General features: G+C 23.1%; 1 protein-coding gene across 1 annotated transcript; it reads right to left on the bottom strand.

The window, feature by feature from the left end:
* Window positions 1-9907: 9907 nt before the first annotated feature.
* On the bottom strand, window positions 9908-15051 carry Bma-lon-2 (Uncharacterized protein; the record flags this gene model as incomplete). Its single annotated transcript, XM_043075015.1, has 5 exons — window positions 9908-10015; window positions 12649-12831; window positions 13717-13948; window positions 14367-14626; window positions 14953-15051. The coding sequence occupies 5 exons, from the start codon at window positions 15049-15051 to the stop codon at window positions 9908-9910; spliced, it is 882 nt and encodes a 293-aa protein (XP_042930949.1).
* Between the last annotated feature and the right edge of the window lie 5106 nt (window positions 15052-20157).

Genomic DNA, 20157 nt, shown 5'->3' on the forward strand with positions numbered 1-20157 from the left:
ATAGATAAAAATCGATAGATTGTTATAGATTTAACAAGCCGAGTTTTTAAACAAAACCTGACTTAAATTTAAAAAAAAAAAAAAACAAGAAAACAAAAAAAGCAAAGAAAATATTAAATTGATGACAGATCAAATTAGTTTACTAATTTATATAAGCCTATTATTTTTAAAGTTTTTTCCATAAGTTTTGCTTAACATCCAGAGTAATAAAAAATTCGTCAAAATGATTTAGATTTAAAAAAGGGAAAAAGTGGGAAAAGACATAAATTTCCGAAAAAAGCAGATTTCATAGCACAAAAAATGTTAATTTCATTAAATTTATCTGCGAATGAAATAAATAATTTCAAATAGAATAAATCAATCAGTACCAGAAATATACTTGCCACAAAATTATGGGATAAAAATTAAGTAAGCAGTAATTAATCAATGATTGCTTTATTTGTATTGATAATTTTGATAACAATTTTGCAAATATAATAATTTTGTCTCAAATGTAATCCAAAATTATAGAGTTAATTGAAAGTTTAATAATTAATTCCAATTTTTCCTTATTTTTTCACTTCCCAAGCACTGTTTTAAGTTAACATAGACTTCATAATCTTAAATCAATTTTATCGAAATACTAAAAGATCATTGCGAATTCATTAAAACAACACTGAAAAAAGAAATGAAAATTGAATAAATCAGTGAAAAGGAATAAATGAAAGACAGGCACAATGTGAAAACATGTTCATTTAATTCATTTTAATTTAAACATGTTCATTTATTTTTTATACTATCATATAAATTTATAAGTTGATTTGAGAAAAAAAAATAATATTTGAATGAATTATTTATAGAGATGTAGAAAAAGAAAAAAACAATGTAAGTTGCTCTTTTTTCAATAAACCAAAATTACTCAGTGATGATAAGAAAAAAATGAATGAAAAGTAAGAAAAAAAACAAGGAGATTAGAAATCAAAAAATATAAATTAGAAATGATAATCGATTAAAATAACATTTGAAATTAGTACAGAAAAAAAAAGAAAAGAAATGAATTTGATTGAAGAAGGTGGAAAAAACTAAGAAATGATAAGGAAAATAGTTTCCAAATATGATTTTATCAGCAATTAGCAGAGAATGATAATTCATTTAAACTTATTATTAGACAAACAGTTCATTTTAGCAAAATATAAAAGTGTGCTGTAAATGATATCATAACCATTTAATTGCTGACTGAATTTTTTTTCTCAAATTTAATTATTGAAATGTAAAAATGATGAAAACTAAAATTTTTCAAATTTATCATACTAATTAAATATATAATCGCTATCATTCGTTTAGCAAATAGTTTGAAACTATGCCTGTAATTTCAGTTTTTTGATAATGATTATATCATCATATATTACAAAAATATGAAGAGATCATATGTAGGCCATTATCAATTAAAAAAATTCATGTAATTTTTTGAAAAAAATTTTTGATTTAAATTCTGAAATCTATTTTTTTTTCTTTCTGTCTAAAGCTAAATTCGATAACTTAGCAATTAATAAAAAATTTGAAAATTTCTTCTATCAATGAACGAATATTACAAAGAGAATAAAATTGTTATTCAACGATTTGACATAAAAATAAATAATAAATAATTATTATTAAAAAAAAATAATTAAAAAATAATTAAAAAACAATAAAAAATAAAGAAACTGCAGAAATTGTCTAGTTAAAATAATTTTTCAAAAAAAAAAATAATAAAATAAACAAAACTTTGATTAAGTGAATTAATTTTGCAAATTAATAAATTCATTGCAGAAGAAACAACAAGAAAAACATATGACATAATGAAAATATGGTTCAAAAGTGTTTTTACATATAAAATGGAATTTTATTTGAAAAAAATACTAGCAAAACAATTTGATAATATTGGCACTTGTACACAGTCCAGAAACGTTTTAAGAATTTAAAATATTTTTATTCAGCAAAAAACAAAAAAAAAAAAAAAGAACTAAAATTATAGGAAAAAAATAGAAGGAATAGAAAAAAGAAAAAAATGGAGAGGTAGAGAGAGACAGGAAAGAAAAAAAGTAATTTTCATCGAATCAGTAAAATTATCTCATTTCTTTTTTCTGTTTTTTTTTCAACTTTTTCTCTCATTCTAAAAATAAAATTCAAACATGAATGTAAAGATTTTTTTCTTTCGTCTTTTTTTTTTAATTTTTATTTCTGCTTTTCTCGAATAAAAATATTGGTCATGTAGCAGATGAGAAAAAAACTATTGGAGGGAAATAAATGGAAAAAATTTTTTGGATAAAATAAGTTGGAGACGGCGAACAAAGAGAGAGATAGAAATAAATTTCAATAGGAGAAGTATGACATTTTTTGAAAAAAGACTAAAAGGGTTTTGATAGTGTTAATTTGTTAGTATTAAAATTGGTGACAATAACTTATGTGATGCATAATTTTTCTTCCTCTCTTTTTTTTCTCTCTCTCACTTTTACTTTCTCTCTTTCACCTTCTTTTCATTTTTGATTAAAGAAAAAATTATACAAAATTTATATGGATTTGTTTAAAAAATTTCAATCATTTGATGATTATTTTTTAATTTTCGCCCGTTTCTACCTTTATTTCATATCCTACTTTCTGGTTCTCTCGCCTTCCTCCTTTGTATTTCTATTTTTCTTTTTTTTTCTATTTCCGTTTTTTACAGCTTTTCGTCCTTTTTTCTTTTGCTTATTCGAAAGATTTCTAATTTATATTTTATCAAAATTTTAAATTTACTTTTTCAGAATTGAATTTTTTTCAGATGTTTGTTGATTTAAATGCTTGAATTATTTCGCTGTTTACATATGCATATCATTTAACAAATTAATGTAAATAGAAATAGAACCATTTAAATAAATATATATACAATGAAGAACAGTTACAAATAAGCTATTATGTTCATTTCATAATAGAATTAATTTCCTCTTTTCTTTTTGCTTTTTAAATCTCACCCATTTTATTGTAATTTTTAAACCTTAATTATAATTTTCTTTAACTCTACGATGTTTGCTTCTTTTTCCATAATCACTGCATTAATCAAAACATTTGTCTGGAGTATTTAATGCATTTTGTCCATTTTCCATGTCTTTCTAACTTTCAAAAATTAAAATAATATTACTTTACCCTTTCTTAATATTAATAAAATAACCTCACTGAATAAAAAATACCTCACCAATCTTTATTCTCCAAAATAACGTTCAACAGTTATGTTCAAATTGAGAATTGATAATTTTATCATTTTAGTTATAAAATAGATGGTTTCTCAATTTTATTAAAATTAATGCGCAATAAGATTTTGTAGAAGCACTTGATAAATCATAACATTCAAAAATTGAGAATTGATAATTGAATGTCATTGATGAATTAATGAAAAATTAATTCTTCAATATCACTTTAAAGAATGCAAAATATCACTTAATTTATCGATGAAATTAACTAAAGATTTTAACAAAATCCAGAAATACTTAAAAAATATTAACAAAATACGAATTTGAAATTCTTTAATAAATACTAATTATCTTTTAGATGATAATGGAAATTTAACAGTGCTATAATAGATAGTGAGAAAAAATATATTTGTTTTCTGTATTTTGCGGTATTTATTTCTGGGATTTTATTTTGTAATGTTAGACGGACAAAATCCTGACAGTACTGAAATATGTTGGAATATATTTCCGAATATTTTCAAAACATTTTTCAAAAAAAAGATGCATCATCAGTAAATGATCCAATTTTGTCAATTTATACTGATAAAGATGGTGAAACATTCATAGATGATCTTATATACTACCACCAAAATATTTATTATAATCGATCGAATCAATTTAGCAAATAGAGTGGTTTTTCGAAAAAAATTTTCAGTAAGTTTGATGTAAAAGTTTTGAAATTTCTCGAAGTATATAAATAAAAACAACCTGCCTTATCAAATTAAAAAAAGAATAAAACGTACAGTTTGTTAAATACTAAATTTTTTAAAAAAAAATTGTCCAAAATCATAAATGCATACAAATTAAGATAACAAAAAAAAGGCGAAGATGGAAAGAAAAAATTTGGTGCTAATTATATGAAATATGTTATTTTAGAAATTCAATAAAAATTTATTGTAAACATCAAAAATTTCATTTAATATCAAATAAAAAACATGCAATTGCAGAGATTAGGATGGAAAAGAAAATTTGAAGTATAGCATGATATTGTCGTTAAGTTTAGGCCAATATTTAAGCTAAGATAGAATAGTTTCGTTTTTTTTTTTTTTTTTTTTTTTTTTTTTAGAAAAAATAGAGTAGAGTTTTATACAAAAACTTGTTTAGATTTACTCTACAGATGTGAACTAGGAAAAGTAATAAAACTTGATGGCATTAAATCAAAAAAAAAAAATGAATAAATCGAACAAATATTTCATTATAAAAATGAACTTAAACAGATAAAGTTGTTTTAACAGGAATTTTGCACCTTTTGCTTAAGAGCTGAAGCGCGAAATCGATTTAATGGCATGCAAGAAAGCTCTTTTTTTGAAAAAAGTGTACTTAAGTATAGCAATGAAAAGTTAAATTTATCGATGTAGTTTTATCGAAGAATAAAATTCAAAAATGGATAATAAAAAATAAAAATGAAAAATACTGAGATTACATAACTTATAATTTTATTTACCAAAATGTTTATTTAATTCCAGTAGAATTAACTATAAGAATAATTTATTTCATCCAAAATAAAACATTTGGATTATCTATGAATTTCGAAATTTAATAAATTATTTCACAATTTGTGATAATAACGATAATAAATGTGCTAATAATAAATGATAACGATAATAGTAATAATTAATGGTTAATGATAATAATAAGAAGAGCAATAATAATAACATTAACAATAATAAATAACAAAATGACGATGGTAGTAAGTATAGTAACCCGAATTATAATAATGCTGGTGATAACAGCAATAATTGACAAGCTATAATAATATTGATTAAATCAATTGTTTTACTCAGTCGGAAATTATCTTGAACTTATCATTTATATCACTTGTAAAGGACTGAAAATTTACAAGAATATTTACATTTACATACTTTCCTCCAATCTATTTCTTCGATTAACGTTAAGATAAATTATCTTTTTGTCATTAAATGATGATAATGACATGATTATCTTCTTTATGATAATATAATAGCAACGATAACAGTAACAATGATTCTTAATGAAATATTATAGATCCACTAAGTTTTAGATTTGAGCGCAATGGAAAATCATGTCCTGCAATACCTGGTGGGACGTTAAGAAGATGAAATGTTGCTGCTTAGTGGGCGGTAATTGTCTTCCCTCTTTCTTTTCTTTCTCTCACATCCATCCCTTCATTCATTTATCTGTTGTTTAATAAAAGAAATTCATTGAGAATTCTTACAAATTTTCAATCATTCATCAGAAAATAAAATTTTGAAAAACACAATTTGATAAAATTAGACAAGTCAGAAAATAAATATTAGAAATGTTAGTAATAATTATGAAAAGGATAAATAAATATTACAAAATCTTAATAAAGCCGTATATAAATAACATTTTATCGTCGCAATATGAATTCAAAGATCACAATGATAATAATAAAGAAGAAAAAAGAAAAGAAAAAATACGATCTAAAAAATGTAAAAATGAAAATGGCATAAAATTTAGGAAGTTGAAAACTTGAAGTGATTAGAAAATTACAGAAATTAACTGGTAAAGTATTTGAAACAAAATGGAATGATTCATTATTTTATGGGCGTTATAATTGTTAAATTGAAAAAAAAAAAGTTCAATTGAATAAAATGGAATGTGCAGTTAATTATTATCAATGCTATTAAATATTGGCTATTGCTTAAATGATGTAACTATTTTTATCGCTTGTTATCATCTAATTAATCAAACATTATTCATGAAAATAATTAGGAAATAAACAATACATGATAAAATAAGGCATAACCAATAAAATCAAAAAAATTAAAGCTAATATGATTTATTGAATTTGTTAATAATTAAAAACAAAAAAAAAATGTTTTAGTACAAATTTGTTTTTAAATATAAACTTCATTTTCAGGTAATTTGATAAATTTGTTAGATGATAAAATATTTCACAACTACTACTAATGATATTGAAATGAAATAGAAAAGTTTTACCAGCGAACATTTTAATTTATAATTTCGATCACTCATGGAATTTCTCACTAAAATATCATTAATCAAAGACAAAAGAAAATTTGAAATAATTGATAGCTTTCCACCTCTGCTTAGATTAAACTGAAATTAGAAACTATCATAACTATCACAGTAATACATTTTTAAATAGTGTTATTGCAGAAGAATACTGAAAATACAACAGATCGATTGAAAAAAAGAAATAATCAGATAATAGATATGAAAAAATAATTTTGAAAATACAATTGAAAAAAGGAAGTCAATTATGATCTAACTTTTACGAATTTATGGTTATACTATGCTATTATCATAATTAGGAATGTGTGAGAATAAACAATTGGTGATAATTTTTCTTTTGAAATAAATTACCAAAAAGTAATAATTTGAAAAAAGGGAAGTTATAATGAACATTACAATGAGAAATGAGAAATAAATTAAGAGATTAGATTTTTTTCACGTTAGAGTAACTAATTTATTTGTTTAATAAGAATAAAAAAAGGGAAAGGTTTATAAAGTTTCACGAGGTATTTATTTTGTAAAAGGATATGTCTTTTAACTTTTTCTTTTTTTCTTCCTTCCTGCCATTTTTCCTTCCTTTCTTTCTTTTCATTCATCCTTTTTCTTTCAATTTTTTTTGAAAAAATTTTCTTTAAAATAATAATTTTTGTCAAATATATCAAAATGAACTCATTAAAAAAAAAAAAAAAAATGTGGAAATTTTATCTTCAACATGAAATTTTGGATTAAAGTAAACGCAATGTTATAGAGTTAAAAAATAAGGAAAACAAAAAAATACCAAAGTAATATAAACATGACTTTTCACTTTGAAGTATGAATATGACAAATATTTTCATAATAAGATGAAAAAAAATTGCTAATAATAAATAATAAGCGTAAAAATGGTAAAATATGAATATTGATAAAATATCATTAATAATTATACGTCGATAAATCAATACTGTTAAAATAACTTATGAAAAAAATTAAATCAAATTAATTTTGAATATAATACGAGAATAAAAAAAAGCAAATTTTGAATGAGTAAAAATTACAGCATTTGAAGGAAATGAATGGAAACTTAAAGTAAATTAAATCAAATTAAAACGAATTTATATCAAAAATGTTTTGTTGAATCAAATAAAATTGAGTAAATTTCATATTTAAAACTATTGTTATAAACAAATTAACTGTAAAAATTTTTTTTTGAGAAGCAAAAAAAAAGAGGAAAAGGGAAATATTTATTAAACATAATCAGAAAAGAAAAAGCGAAATGATAGAAGAGAAGAAATGATATCAATTTAAAAAAAAAAAAAAATGTAAAGATAGTGATAACAGCAAGAATAGCAGGAGAAAGGGTAAATGGTTGATATGAAGAAAAAAAAGTGGAAAGGTATTTCTACCGCGGAGAAAATGATAACAAAGTATAAGGGCAGGAAAACGGAATTTCGGAAAAGGATAGAAAAAGGAATGGATGAACGGAAAAAAGATATTTCATTGGCAATTAAAATGTATATTGAGAAGAAAAGAACGGAGATAGTTCCGTCTTCTATCACCTTGCACCCATCACCTTCCAATCATGAATGATTCGTCTTCGTTTCGCTTAAATTTTCAAGTTCACTTTTATTCGAGAATTCATTTCTTATCTATCTACTATATCTTCCTCTCTCTCTCCCTCTCTCTGTTTGTTTTTCTCTCACGCTATGCCTATTTTTCTGTCACCAAATGATAAGTGTTAAAAAAAGTTTCAGTTAAATTTGAATTATTTAAAAGTAAAAATATGCTTCCTCAGTGTAATTTGTGCGCAAAAAAAAAAAAAAAAAAAAAAAAAAAAAAGAAAAAAGAAAACCTTTTAATAATTATTAAATGATTTTTTTCTTTTATGAAATATTAAAGATATTTTTCCAAATACATGTGATTATATAGTAATTAAATGTTAAAAATATTTTTTTGAATGATTTTTAAAACAATTGGATGATAACTTTTATGATAAAAACTCATCATCATTTTCTTTCATCGTTTTGTGTTTGTTACATTATTACTTCTTTTTAGTATTACTGCAAATCAGTGATTCTTTATCATTGCTATGCATTGCCTATCGGGAGTGATGAAAATACGATAAGAATTGAAAAACTTTGAACTAAATTTTTCTCGCCAGAGTTTTTGTCAGGAAAATTGCCATATAATCTAACCATTTTAAAAGTTTGTTGATCACATACATTAATTTATTGACTTTATTACTGCAATATTTTAAATGAATTTATTCCTTTTTTAACTCTTTGAACTAAATTTGCATATTTTGAAATTTTGATTAAAATCCTAATAAAGATTATTTAAGTTCAAATTTTAGTCTTATTAAGCAATTTTCACAATTCAAATTTGTGTAGGAGAAATAAAAACTGTTGTAGCTTTTTTTCTTCTTTTTCCGCATTTATCATCACGCATAAGAAAATTTAACATATTATTGGAAAATACCATTAAACCTAAAATTTAATTTCATAACATTCAAATTTTCAATTATTTGAACGAAAAATGAGGAAGTAAAATATTTGTTAACTAAAACAAAAAATAAAACAGAAGAAAAGAAAAGATAAACAAGCTGTACATCAAATGAAACTACAGGAAGTTACAAAGAATTATGCTTCGGAATTGTGACGAATTTTTGATTTTTTTTTTGTCGGAAGCAAAATTTCAAAAGCAAATTTATCCTTTTTCACTCTCACTGAATGATGTGCACTCTTTTCTATCCTACTTCATCCTATTCCATCTCTTCATTTTAGCTTTTTTTTCTTTAAAATTATAATCAAATAATTCATATAGCTTAATCATCTCTAAAACCTCTTAAACCAGAAGCGCACTTTTCTCCAAAAACTATTTTCCTTCTGCTCTTCACAACCTTTCCTTTTATCCTTTTATTATTGAATTTTCCTTTGAATTACCATCAATCGATCTTATTTATCTTAACGATGAGAAAATCATCTGAGTCAATTTTTGATGCCAAATACAAAAGTTGGAAGATGGTGCTTAACATTTAATTTATTTAAAATTTTAAATTATATTTATTAAGTCGGAAATGGAACAAATAAATAGTTAATAAGACATAGTACTAATAAAGAAAAAAAAAGACGGGAATACATGTCATCTATAATAAAATAAGAATATTTCTTGAAGATTAAAAATTGATGCTATACCAAAGTTACATACCAAAATGTCATATCAATCAAATTTCAATTTCATCATATGAAATTCTAATTTAATCACCAAAACATTACACCAAAAATAGAACCTAACAAATTTCTTTAAAAAGTAAACCTCGAAGAAATGCACTTTTAAAAGGTAAACAATTTTGCAAAGAATGAAATAATCAACACTATATATATAAATAGATTTTTTTATTTAGTTTGTTGTTATTTTTTAATATCATTAATGGTTGAAGAAAATAAAATTTCCGCAGTTTTTATTTCTATTAATGGAAAATAAAAGAAAAAAGAACAAAAACTCGAAGCAGATTTTGCTATACATATGGGATAGTTATTGAAAATTATTTTTATCTTATTTGTTATGTAAATTTAAAATCTGCATATTTTGCTGATGATATTTAAGTACTTATATGACCTTCGTGCTGAAGTATTCATATAAAATGCAAGATAATTTATACTAAGTTTTTTTTTTCGTGAATTAAAAATAAATAAATAGAATGAGAAGGAAAAAAAAAAAAAAAAGAATTACCTAACGTCAATAGAAACAGTATTGTTCCAGCATTCCAGTGTTCGTAATGGATGATTACAAATATTGTTGACAAGTTGTCGCCACCAACCAACATATATCGTAAACTGAAAAGTGAAATAGGAAAAGAAATCAATTAGTATTTTTATTATTTTAATTTAATATTAAAGTATCTAAACAACAATATTATTAATATTATTTTTCAACTCAACTAGCTTTTTGAACTACTAAACTCGATATTAAAAAAATAAAAGCTGGGATTAATTATGGTTACTATTAAACTCTATATAAAAAAACTTGTATTAATTCTATTGTCAAGTCTCCATCCCGATAAAAGTAATGCATTCTGTGACTATATTTTTGACATTTGCCCCGGTCAATTTAAATAAATTCTTACTTTCTGCATTATCGATCGTAGCATCAAATAATGCTTACAGCATCATAATTTTCTTGCTTTTGCTGTTTTACTTAATATACAGTATTACATGCGAACAATAATAACATGCTGGAATGATACAGTATGGTGGCAAAGTGATACTGTATATGCTTGGGTGATACGGTTTTATATTTGAACAGTGCTATGTGATGTTTGAGTATCACCAAAGATTTATAAGTGAACCGAGAAAATTATCATACTGAACTCATCTTTTGTACTAAAAATTTTTCAAAATTTACTGAAAATAAACTTTCAAAAATCTGATAAGATAATTCTTCTTTGTCTAATGCTTTCCTTTTTGATCAGAAAAAGAGTTAAAAAGATTAATAGCATTATATAATAGCGCATTTTTTCATATGTAAAGTTTGAAAATATTTTACCAAATCATCACATTGATGCTTATTTTTCGGGAAATTTCGAACACTTCCTATCACTTTTTCTCAAAAAATTTCAACCAATTTGATTGATTATTATCTCGAGGTTAGTTTATAAAGATTTTCTTGTTATACACTGCCTGCTTTGGATTATATTTTTCAAGAAAAGAAAAATGGAAAATTAAAATGTATTAACGGCAAATAAAAAATTTTTAGAGAGGGATAATAGCGGTTTTTTTCTTTTTTTAATATGAAAGATTATGGCCTAAAGTTTTCTGCTTCATTTCATGTGTCGTTTTGATAAATTGTCCTTAACGACATCTTTTTTTTTTTTTTTTTTTTTTTTTTTTTTTTTTGGGGGGGGGAGGGGGGAAGAACTTAATTAAACCAGTTAATGTGATGAATGTGGAAGCAAAAAGAAAGCATAAAATTGGCATCATTGATTGACATATATGATTAAAAAGATTTCAGAACAGTATCTGCGAATAGGTTCAATGAAGAGAGAGAAAAAGAAGGAAAGAAAGAAAGAAAGGTCTAAAAAAAATGAATAATTAGAAAAATCCAGAAATAATTAAAAATGTAATAAAGTTATCTATGAATGTGATAAACAGCTGGAATAATGGTTTACTATTTAATTATCCTATTTCATTCCAATCTCTCGCTTTCACTTAGTTTAAACCATGATCTTATATCAATACAAAATTAATTCAAATTAGTGTTTAAAATAAATTGCATAAATGCTATTCTTCAGAGCAGAGAAAGAAATTCAAGCAATAAATAAAATTCTAAAAATAAATAAAAAATTATTGCATGCGTTGTGTAAAGTAAAACAAACATCGGTGAAACTAAATTATTTAATATAATTATGTTTTAGGCATTCCTGTGACTTATGCTACATCTGTCTATCATCGATTAGATTAATCACTTATTAAGATCAATCACTACGAGTAGTGACAGTTTGCTCAGATAGTAATTTAGCTATTTAATTATTCTATTTCAATTCAAATGTCTTATTATTCTTCTTTTTGTCTAAAAATTTAATCCTATGCCAATAAAAATTTAATTTAAATTAATAATTGAAATAATTACAAACATACTATTCTTTACAGTAATGTTATCACTGCTGTGACATGTGTCAGTCGTACTTTTTTTAATTTATCCCAAAATTTTCGAATTTTTATGATTATATAATTTGCTGTATCAGAAATAATGTTCTTTGTGTAATGCTAACAAATAAATATAAATAATCATTTTATTTAAAATATAGAATTTATTTCGAATTTGAAAGAAATGAAACGAAAGAAAGAAAGAAAAAGTACTGCTCAATTCATGTATTTAGAATTGCTTTTTATTTAAACCGGAATTTTTTTCTCTTAATTTTTCCTTTAAATAAACTATTATTATGGTAATTTCAAAAGCTTGTAAAATAGTATTTGTACTTCGAAATTAGCTTAAAACTTTAAGTTTATTAGTGTAATACATTATCACTTTTCCTTTCTCTCTCTCGCCCTCACTTTCTTTTTTCCCTTGTTCTATTTACATAACATTTGTTTATGCTATTAGCAATACATAAATCTCTTTTCTTCAACTTTCAATGAAAAAAAGAGAAAAATTGTATACAACGATATTTTACTATGTAATAAGATATTTTTCAAAGGGAAAAATGGAATGTGAAGTTTTTCTTTTTTCCTTTTATTTTTAAATTTTGAAATTTAATAAAATTTGCCTTTCGTTTGTTTCCTTTCTATCCACATAACACTTGTTTTTTGTTTTAAAATATGTTTAAACTTTTTTCTTTTTTTGATGTTATCAAATAAAAAAGCAGAAATGCTTAAAATTTTGAAAATAATTGCTGGTAAGTTAATTTTTTTGTATAGAAATATTTTAAAATTGCATAAGTTAAATTTCAATCATTCAATTTTTTTCTAACCTGTCGAATCATGAATACTGCTCGTCGCTGTACAGGATCCGGCTTGTGGTAATCAATATGTCGAATGGTATCTGGTGTTTTAGCAAAATTAATTCGACCACATTTCTTTAGTACTGTTTTAGCAATCACTGGAGCTTTCATTTCCATTGCATATGAAATTGATCGAATGATACCTTTTTCAAGCTAGAAAAGAAAATAAACATTTATTATGATAATAACTATAATTAGTTAATCGAAATAAACGATTTTTTTTCAATTACAGATATTCGATGCTATCTAGTAAATTTTAATTAAAAAATATTTGATTAGTAATTAATTCATTTTATATGATGTGAAAATACTCAATTAAAATGTGCTTTTATTCGGACTAATTATCTCAATTGATATTTTGACGTTTTGCTAAACTTTTAATTGTTTGCATCATGTAAGAGTATTGATTATATTGAATCAAAAGAATTCAAAAGAAAATTCTAACAATTAAAATTAAGCATAAATAGCAATAAGAATATTGAAAGTCATACTTTGACTAGTGATTAATTAAATGCTTCATTTTATTTGAAATGGAAATAATTAAAATGTGCTTTTTTGCACTAATTATCTTAAGAAAAAAGAAGTAATCTAAAATGGATATAATAAATAGATACAATTAGTATTACGATAAGGAAAAAAACAAACATTTGCCATGATGATGACAATAATTATTACTAATCGAAATTAACAACTTTTGCAATTATAGATACACAATCTATCAAATAATTTGAAAAAAAAAAATCTTTAAAAGATGTTATCATGCAAATAATTTTTTTTTTTTATTTTATGGCTTTTTGGAAGCTTTTTCATTTATTATGATTAAAATATACGATCAAAAATATTATTTATAACATAAAAATTCAAAATGACTAATAAGTTAGCACAAACAAATAAATAAACAAATGATGCAAGCAAATAAGCAAAAAAAAAAAAAAAAATTGACTTGTTGACTCATGTAAAAATAAACAAATAATTAGCAAATAATAATTAAATTGAGAAAGAGCTATAAATTAAATGCCAAATTTATTTGAAATATACCTCAGCGAAACCTTTGTCGAAATTGACAGTCAATTTTTGCAAAATTGGTATAAAACTATCCCAATCACTTGCACTTTCATGCAAACATTCATACATTACATGCTTGCAATCATCACTGCAGTAATCGTTTATTTCTTTTTTCATTGGAATACAAAGTGATGAACAAGTTGTCATCATATTTGCATGCTGTATTATGCATGAATTATTAACAACTTCAACTTCCATAGCTAATCTTAAAAAAATGTCAATTAATAAAATTTAAATTGTAAATTAATTTTGTTACTTAAAATTTCAAAAAAAAAAAAATGTGGAAGAAAACAAAAATTTCATTCTAGTAAAATTATACTAATTTTTTCTAGTTAAACTTTTTTATACTTAATTTCTGAAGTTTATTACTTCTATAATGCTTTTTTTCTGTCACTTATCATATTTGATAGTTCGGTATTGTTTTTTGGAATACACTTTGGTCATTTGTTACGCTATTAAGTACTAATAAATCATTTATCATTTAGGTATATATATATTTTTTTTTTGATTACATCCTTGTAATGTTTTTTTAACTAATACTTTATCATATTTAGTATTCAGTATTATTTTCCAACATAAATTTCTTTTCTTTATTTTAAATCAATTATAAATGAAATGCTAACCTGTGTAATTTATCGATGGTACTTTCCATTAAGCGATATTTCATAATTGTTTGCCATAAAATGACACTTATTTTACCGGGTTCCATTCCGAAGAATGCACGCCAAAACGGTGAATTATTTTGCAAGCAGTTAGCATATGACTGTGATACTGATTTACATGGACCTGTTGTTATGCAAAGAAACGTTGGCGGAATAAGTTGAATGAAGAATTTTTGCACCATTTTTTCAATTTCATTCTTTATTTGTTGTGGTGAAATATCCTTAAAAAAACATCGAAATAAGTTATAAAATTTTGTTAAATTTAAAATTTTATAATAATATTCAGACAGTGGTAATTGCTTTATTAGTTAATTGGATAAACTGAAATAATTTTTCATAATTTTTTTGTTTTAGATATTATGCTCCATTGACAAAACAAAAAATGGTATATCAGTTGCATTTCGAGTGAGATAAGAATATGCTGTATTGATCGATTGATTGATTCATTAATTAACCAATTAATTGAAAAGCTTTTAACACAAATAATATCAGAATTAAAAAAGTGATTGCTTTTTTAGTATATTATATCTAAGTTTATTAAACAAACCGTAGTGATGAAAAGCTGATTACGAATATTATCAATAAGGGCATCGAAAGAATCGATTACAGATGATTGACCAAATAGTCGTGGAAAATATTTTGACATTTCTTCAAATAACTTCCACCGACTTAATTCAATGAGATAAGTAATTTCTGCTAAAAATTCAACTTTTTAAACTAACAGAATTAAAACCTAATTATGCATTTAAAGATTTTGTGTCATATGTCTGTCACTTTATGTGCTGAAAATAAATATTATAATTTAACTATTATGTTATATCATGTAAAAATAAATATAAATGACAATAACATTCCTGTTATCATTTATTATCAAACAATGACCTAAAAATTACCACTTAAATTTAAAAAATGTAACATGTTAACTAACCGTTGACATGATGAGCAATATTTTGTAATGTGCTTACAATTCGAACTGATGAAATTTTCAACAATAATAGCAAATAGTCATCGCTTTTTTTGAAATTTTTAACATTTTGTTCGCATAAACAACTTCGTTCGATAACTGCTTCGGTTAAATCTTTTAACGTTATCACTGTTTTATCATTTCCCTTCAAATTATATTAGCTTCCCTCAATCATTTATAAAAGATAAAAAATAAAATAAAAGAAAAGAATTGTTATCATGTGAAATACTATAAATTGTTGACAATGAAATTATTAATGAGATTTTAATTTGAAAGTAATTGGAAAATGTTTTAAAACCCTATTGTAAATATTTAGTTTGCATTTAAATTATTTAAGTTATTCGTTTTTTTTTTTTTTTTTTTGCAAATGCTTACTAAAATTACTTCTTTTTATCGGATTTAAATATAATAATCTATTATGACATGTCATTCAGACGTTAGAATATTCAAATTTTTAAATTTAACTATCGTCAATAGTCGGTGCAATAAGCGGCTTTTTTGGCTCATTTCTTTTTGTGGTATAAACTAATAAAAATGTTCAAATCTTGATTTTTGGAACGCAATTTCAACATTATTTTCTTCAATTTCATTTCATCATTAAATTTGATAAAAGTTAAAATACGCAGCAATTTAAACATCACATGAATGACTGAACGAAATTTATTCAACAATTATAGACGTAATTGGATAACACGAACGGACGTGTCTAACGCCTAATCATATCATGTCATTAAATTTAAAAAATTCAAATATTATCAATGATAGCAAATAAATAAGTGAAAAATAACTCGTATATTTGCTTATTCATTCATAATAATGAAAAGTGTATCATGGTTTTAACTACAGTAAATGTTAAATTAAATTAAATTAAGTTGAAAATTAAAATAAGTTGAAAAATTTTAAGTAAGTAAAAAAAGTAATTAGATTGAAATTTAGTTACAAAAGAAAAGAAAGGCACAAATAATAAACGAATTGATAAACCTGTACAAATATTATTGATGGTGATGATAAGATGATAATACATATGGTTATCATCAATGATAATAGTGAACGGTTGAAAGAAATTTTTAACAAATAACGAAAATATTCCATTATAATATGAATCGTTCGATTGGTTATAGCGGAAATATTCTTTCTTAACAAATCATCAATATCTTATCAGTGATAAGTGACAGTGATTCAATTGCTCATTGCAAATAATAGTAATGAAGTGAGGTTGTGCAACGTATGCTTTTATCGCAAACGAAATGAAACATACACCCTGAAATGATTCATAATTGAAGAAAATTAAAAAGAACTTAAAAAAAAGAAAACAATAATTTAGTTTTATACAATGTTTATAATAATGAAAGAGCAAATAGTTTAGAGAATTTCTTTCGCATTTCATTCTTTGATCATTTTAACAAATCTAAAAATCTAACATTAATGGTTAGTATTCTTTAGTGTCATCAAATATAAATATAAAGTGACATGTATAAAAAAAAAACAGCAATTTTTAAAAATTTTTCAAATTTTTCAATTTTAGTCACTTTTCATTAAAATCTGTATTTGTTCAAATGAATATTGATATTTCTCATTTTTTGCAACAAAAATGGTTTTTTCCTTTTTTTGTAGGATAATTTAGCAAAATTCATTTTTTTTTTACCTTTATTGCTCAAAAATCTTTTCTTATAATCATATAAGAACGATTATGATTCATTTTTTTTTAATTTTCAGAAATTTCCGAATCTTTTTTTCTACTCATTTCTTTTCTATTAAAATAGCATTAGATTTAATCAGGTTAACTAGCTATAAGTTAAGAGTTAGAAGAAAAAAAATTGATTAGTAATGAATTAAAAAAAGTGAGTAGCACTAAACAACCTGGAAAATTCGATTATTTTTTATTTATTGCTTTCATTCGTAATATTTTAAAGAAAAAAAATTTTTTTACTCAATAAATCTTAATTTTTAATCAAAATTTTTTCCGTTTTTTCGTATTTTTTTATTCAAAATTTGTTTAAATGCTTTTTCTTTTGGTTTTTCTGTTCGTTTTTTTTTTCCGTCTTTCATATAAATTATTTTTAATTCTGAATAATTGAAAAAGAATTGGCTAAAGAAAGAAATGAAGTAAAAAGAAAAAAAAGTATATTATTTCTAAATTGAATTCTTTTCTATTTTTAAAGGAATGAAAAAGATGGGAAAATAAATTTCAAATATGTGGCTGACATTATTAAATCAACTTTAGTTGTTAAGCAATCCGATTGAGTAAATATTTGATCATTACTTCTGCATCATTTTTTTTCTTGTTAACAACTTTACATACTAAGTTACAATTTACTAAAATTTTTCAACAAATTTTAACGATTGAAATATGCTAACATTTAATTTCAGCTAATTTATCATTTTAAATTAAGATTAAAATTAAAATATAAAAATGTAAGTTGTAAAATTAATATATGAAATTCAAAATTTGGAAGAAAAAAGGAGGAAAATACATTCATTTTCATTCAAATCTAAAATCATTTTATTTCACGTTTGCTTCACATTAAAATGGCGTCATATAGTCGCCCTCAATTTTGACATATCCAGAAAAGAGGATCAATTGATACCAACTATTATTATTAACCTCAATCAATGATTCATCTATTAATTTGAATTTAAAATTAAGATTTCTTGTGAAAAAAAATTTTATCAAATATGATATTATTTTATATAAAAATCACTGGTATGAAAAAGATTTATTCAGATTTGAAAATTTTACTTTCTTATGTGTTATTGTATTTTATTAATTATTGTACAACAGATATTATCACAGAAACAGTTCAAAAATTTGATTGCTTTTAACATTAAATATTTTTTAGTCAGACGTGAATATTTACATGTGAGTATGCCTATCGCATAAATAGAATTATTTCAATAATTTCATAAATTAATCAATATTTTATATGCATTTGCATATTAATAATATGGCATATTAGATTAGAATAATGATAATATCTTATGGACAATTTGTAACAATAATAATGGTATTAACCTTAATTAATAATAATAATGGTAATAGTGTGAAAGCTGTTAAAAGCTTTTGTTAATTTCGTTGAAACGTAATATCTGGCATATGTAATGCTAAATAATAATAATAAGTGATTGGCGACTATATCAATGACAATAAACATAATAATAATTAGTAGTAGGCGGATAATAATAATAATAAATCTAATTTATAATGATAATGAAATAAATTAAATTACTGTAGTGAAGCAAATCCAATTTATATTTTTAGGAAGAAAAAGCTGAAATTAAAAAGTGCTAAATGAATTAATTTATCGGTTTGTGAATGTTAAAATAATCAAATAATTTAAAAATTACACCGTTATAATTTAGTGGAATTTTAATTTCTTATAAGCATAAATTAACAAAATGATGCATTGGAATAAACTGAAAATTTTCTCGAAATTTGTTTTTAATTCTTTTTCATCTTTCATTATGCTGAAAAAAAGTAGTGACTGAAAATTAATAAAATAGGAAAAAAATTCAAAAAAGTAATTTTTTTGTTTTCTTTCGTTATTTAAAAATAAAAAAAAATTTTCCTTTCATTTCATTTAAATGTCATCTATTTACTGTTTATGTAACGTTGATAAGTCTTTTAAAAAAATCATCGATTTATCGAATATTTATGAAAAAGATTTCAATTTTAATGCCAGTACAAATTTCTTTTCTCTTTATTTTATTTATCAGATATCAGTATGGAACGTCTGATTATTTTTTATTAATTAAATGTTATTGAAACTTTTTTCAGAATCATTTGTAGTTATAGTAATTTGAAATTATTTGAACATTCTTTCGTAATCATTAAATTCCAGCATATTAAAAGTCTCATAATTAAGCAATATTGAAATAAATTGATTGATATGGATCATAAGTGATCAGGATATATTGATTTTAGTAAGCTTATACAAATTTCATTTTCTAAAAAAAGAAAACAATTTCATCTACTTCTTCCATACAGCAGTCTTAAATTCGTCTTGAATTTTAATATAAAGAAAAAAGTTGAAAGCTAAGTTATCAAGTATTTACCAAGAAAAAAAAGTAATTAATTTGTGCTCACAAAACACAGCGAATTAAGAAATTATCTTCCTTTTATTAGTATTTCACAATGAATTATTTTAAAAATATGAAAAATTAAGAAAAAGGAAGAAAATAAGAATTAATTAAAAATTAATAAATAATTAAAAAACAAATAATATTAAAAATATCATCAATTCAAAGGATGAAATGAAATTTCCTTAGAATTTCAATTAATTGAACTACATTTTTTAAAATATATTCATTATTATAATAATAAAACGCTGCAAATGTATTTCTTTTGCAAATATTTTGTTGCAATATAAAAACGAATGTATGCACATAAAAAATTTAAAAATTTATATGACATATTATTTGAAAAAGAGTACACTCTTAAAAGTGAATAAAGGAGAGAGAAAGAAAGAAAGGGAGATAAAAAAAGAGAGGTAATTATCATATAAGTAAATAATGATGAACAAAGTGAAAAATGAATTTAAATTGAAAGTAGCTTTATATATTTTAAAAGATTTACTGACAAAAGCTTCCGAAGAAAAATAAAGAAAAGTTAAGATAGTATGCTAAAACAAACAAAAATTACTAGTTACTCTCTTGAAACAATCATAATAATTTTTCATCCAGTCTTTGCCTTTTAAAACTTCAAATATACCAGTAATTATTGTCATAATAAAAATGCAATATATGTATTTTTTTTTAATTCCATAAGAATTATAGTAATAGAAAACAGTT

Source organism: Brugia malayi, assembly GCF_000002995.4.
Source record: "Brugia malayi strain FR3 genome assembly, contig: Bm_v4_ChrX_scaffold_001, whole genome shotgun sequence".
NCBI lineage: Eukaryota > Metazoa > Nematoda > Chromadorea > Rhabditida > Onchocercidae > Brugia > Brugia malayi.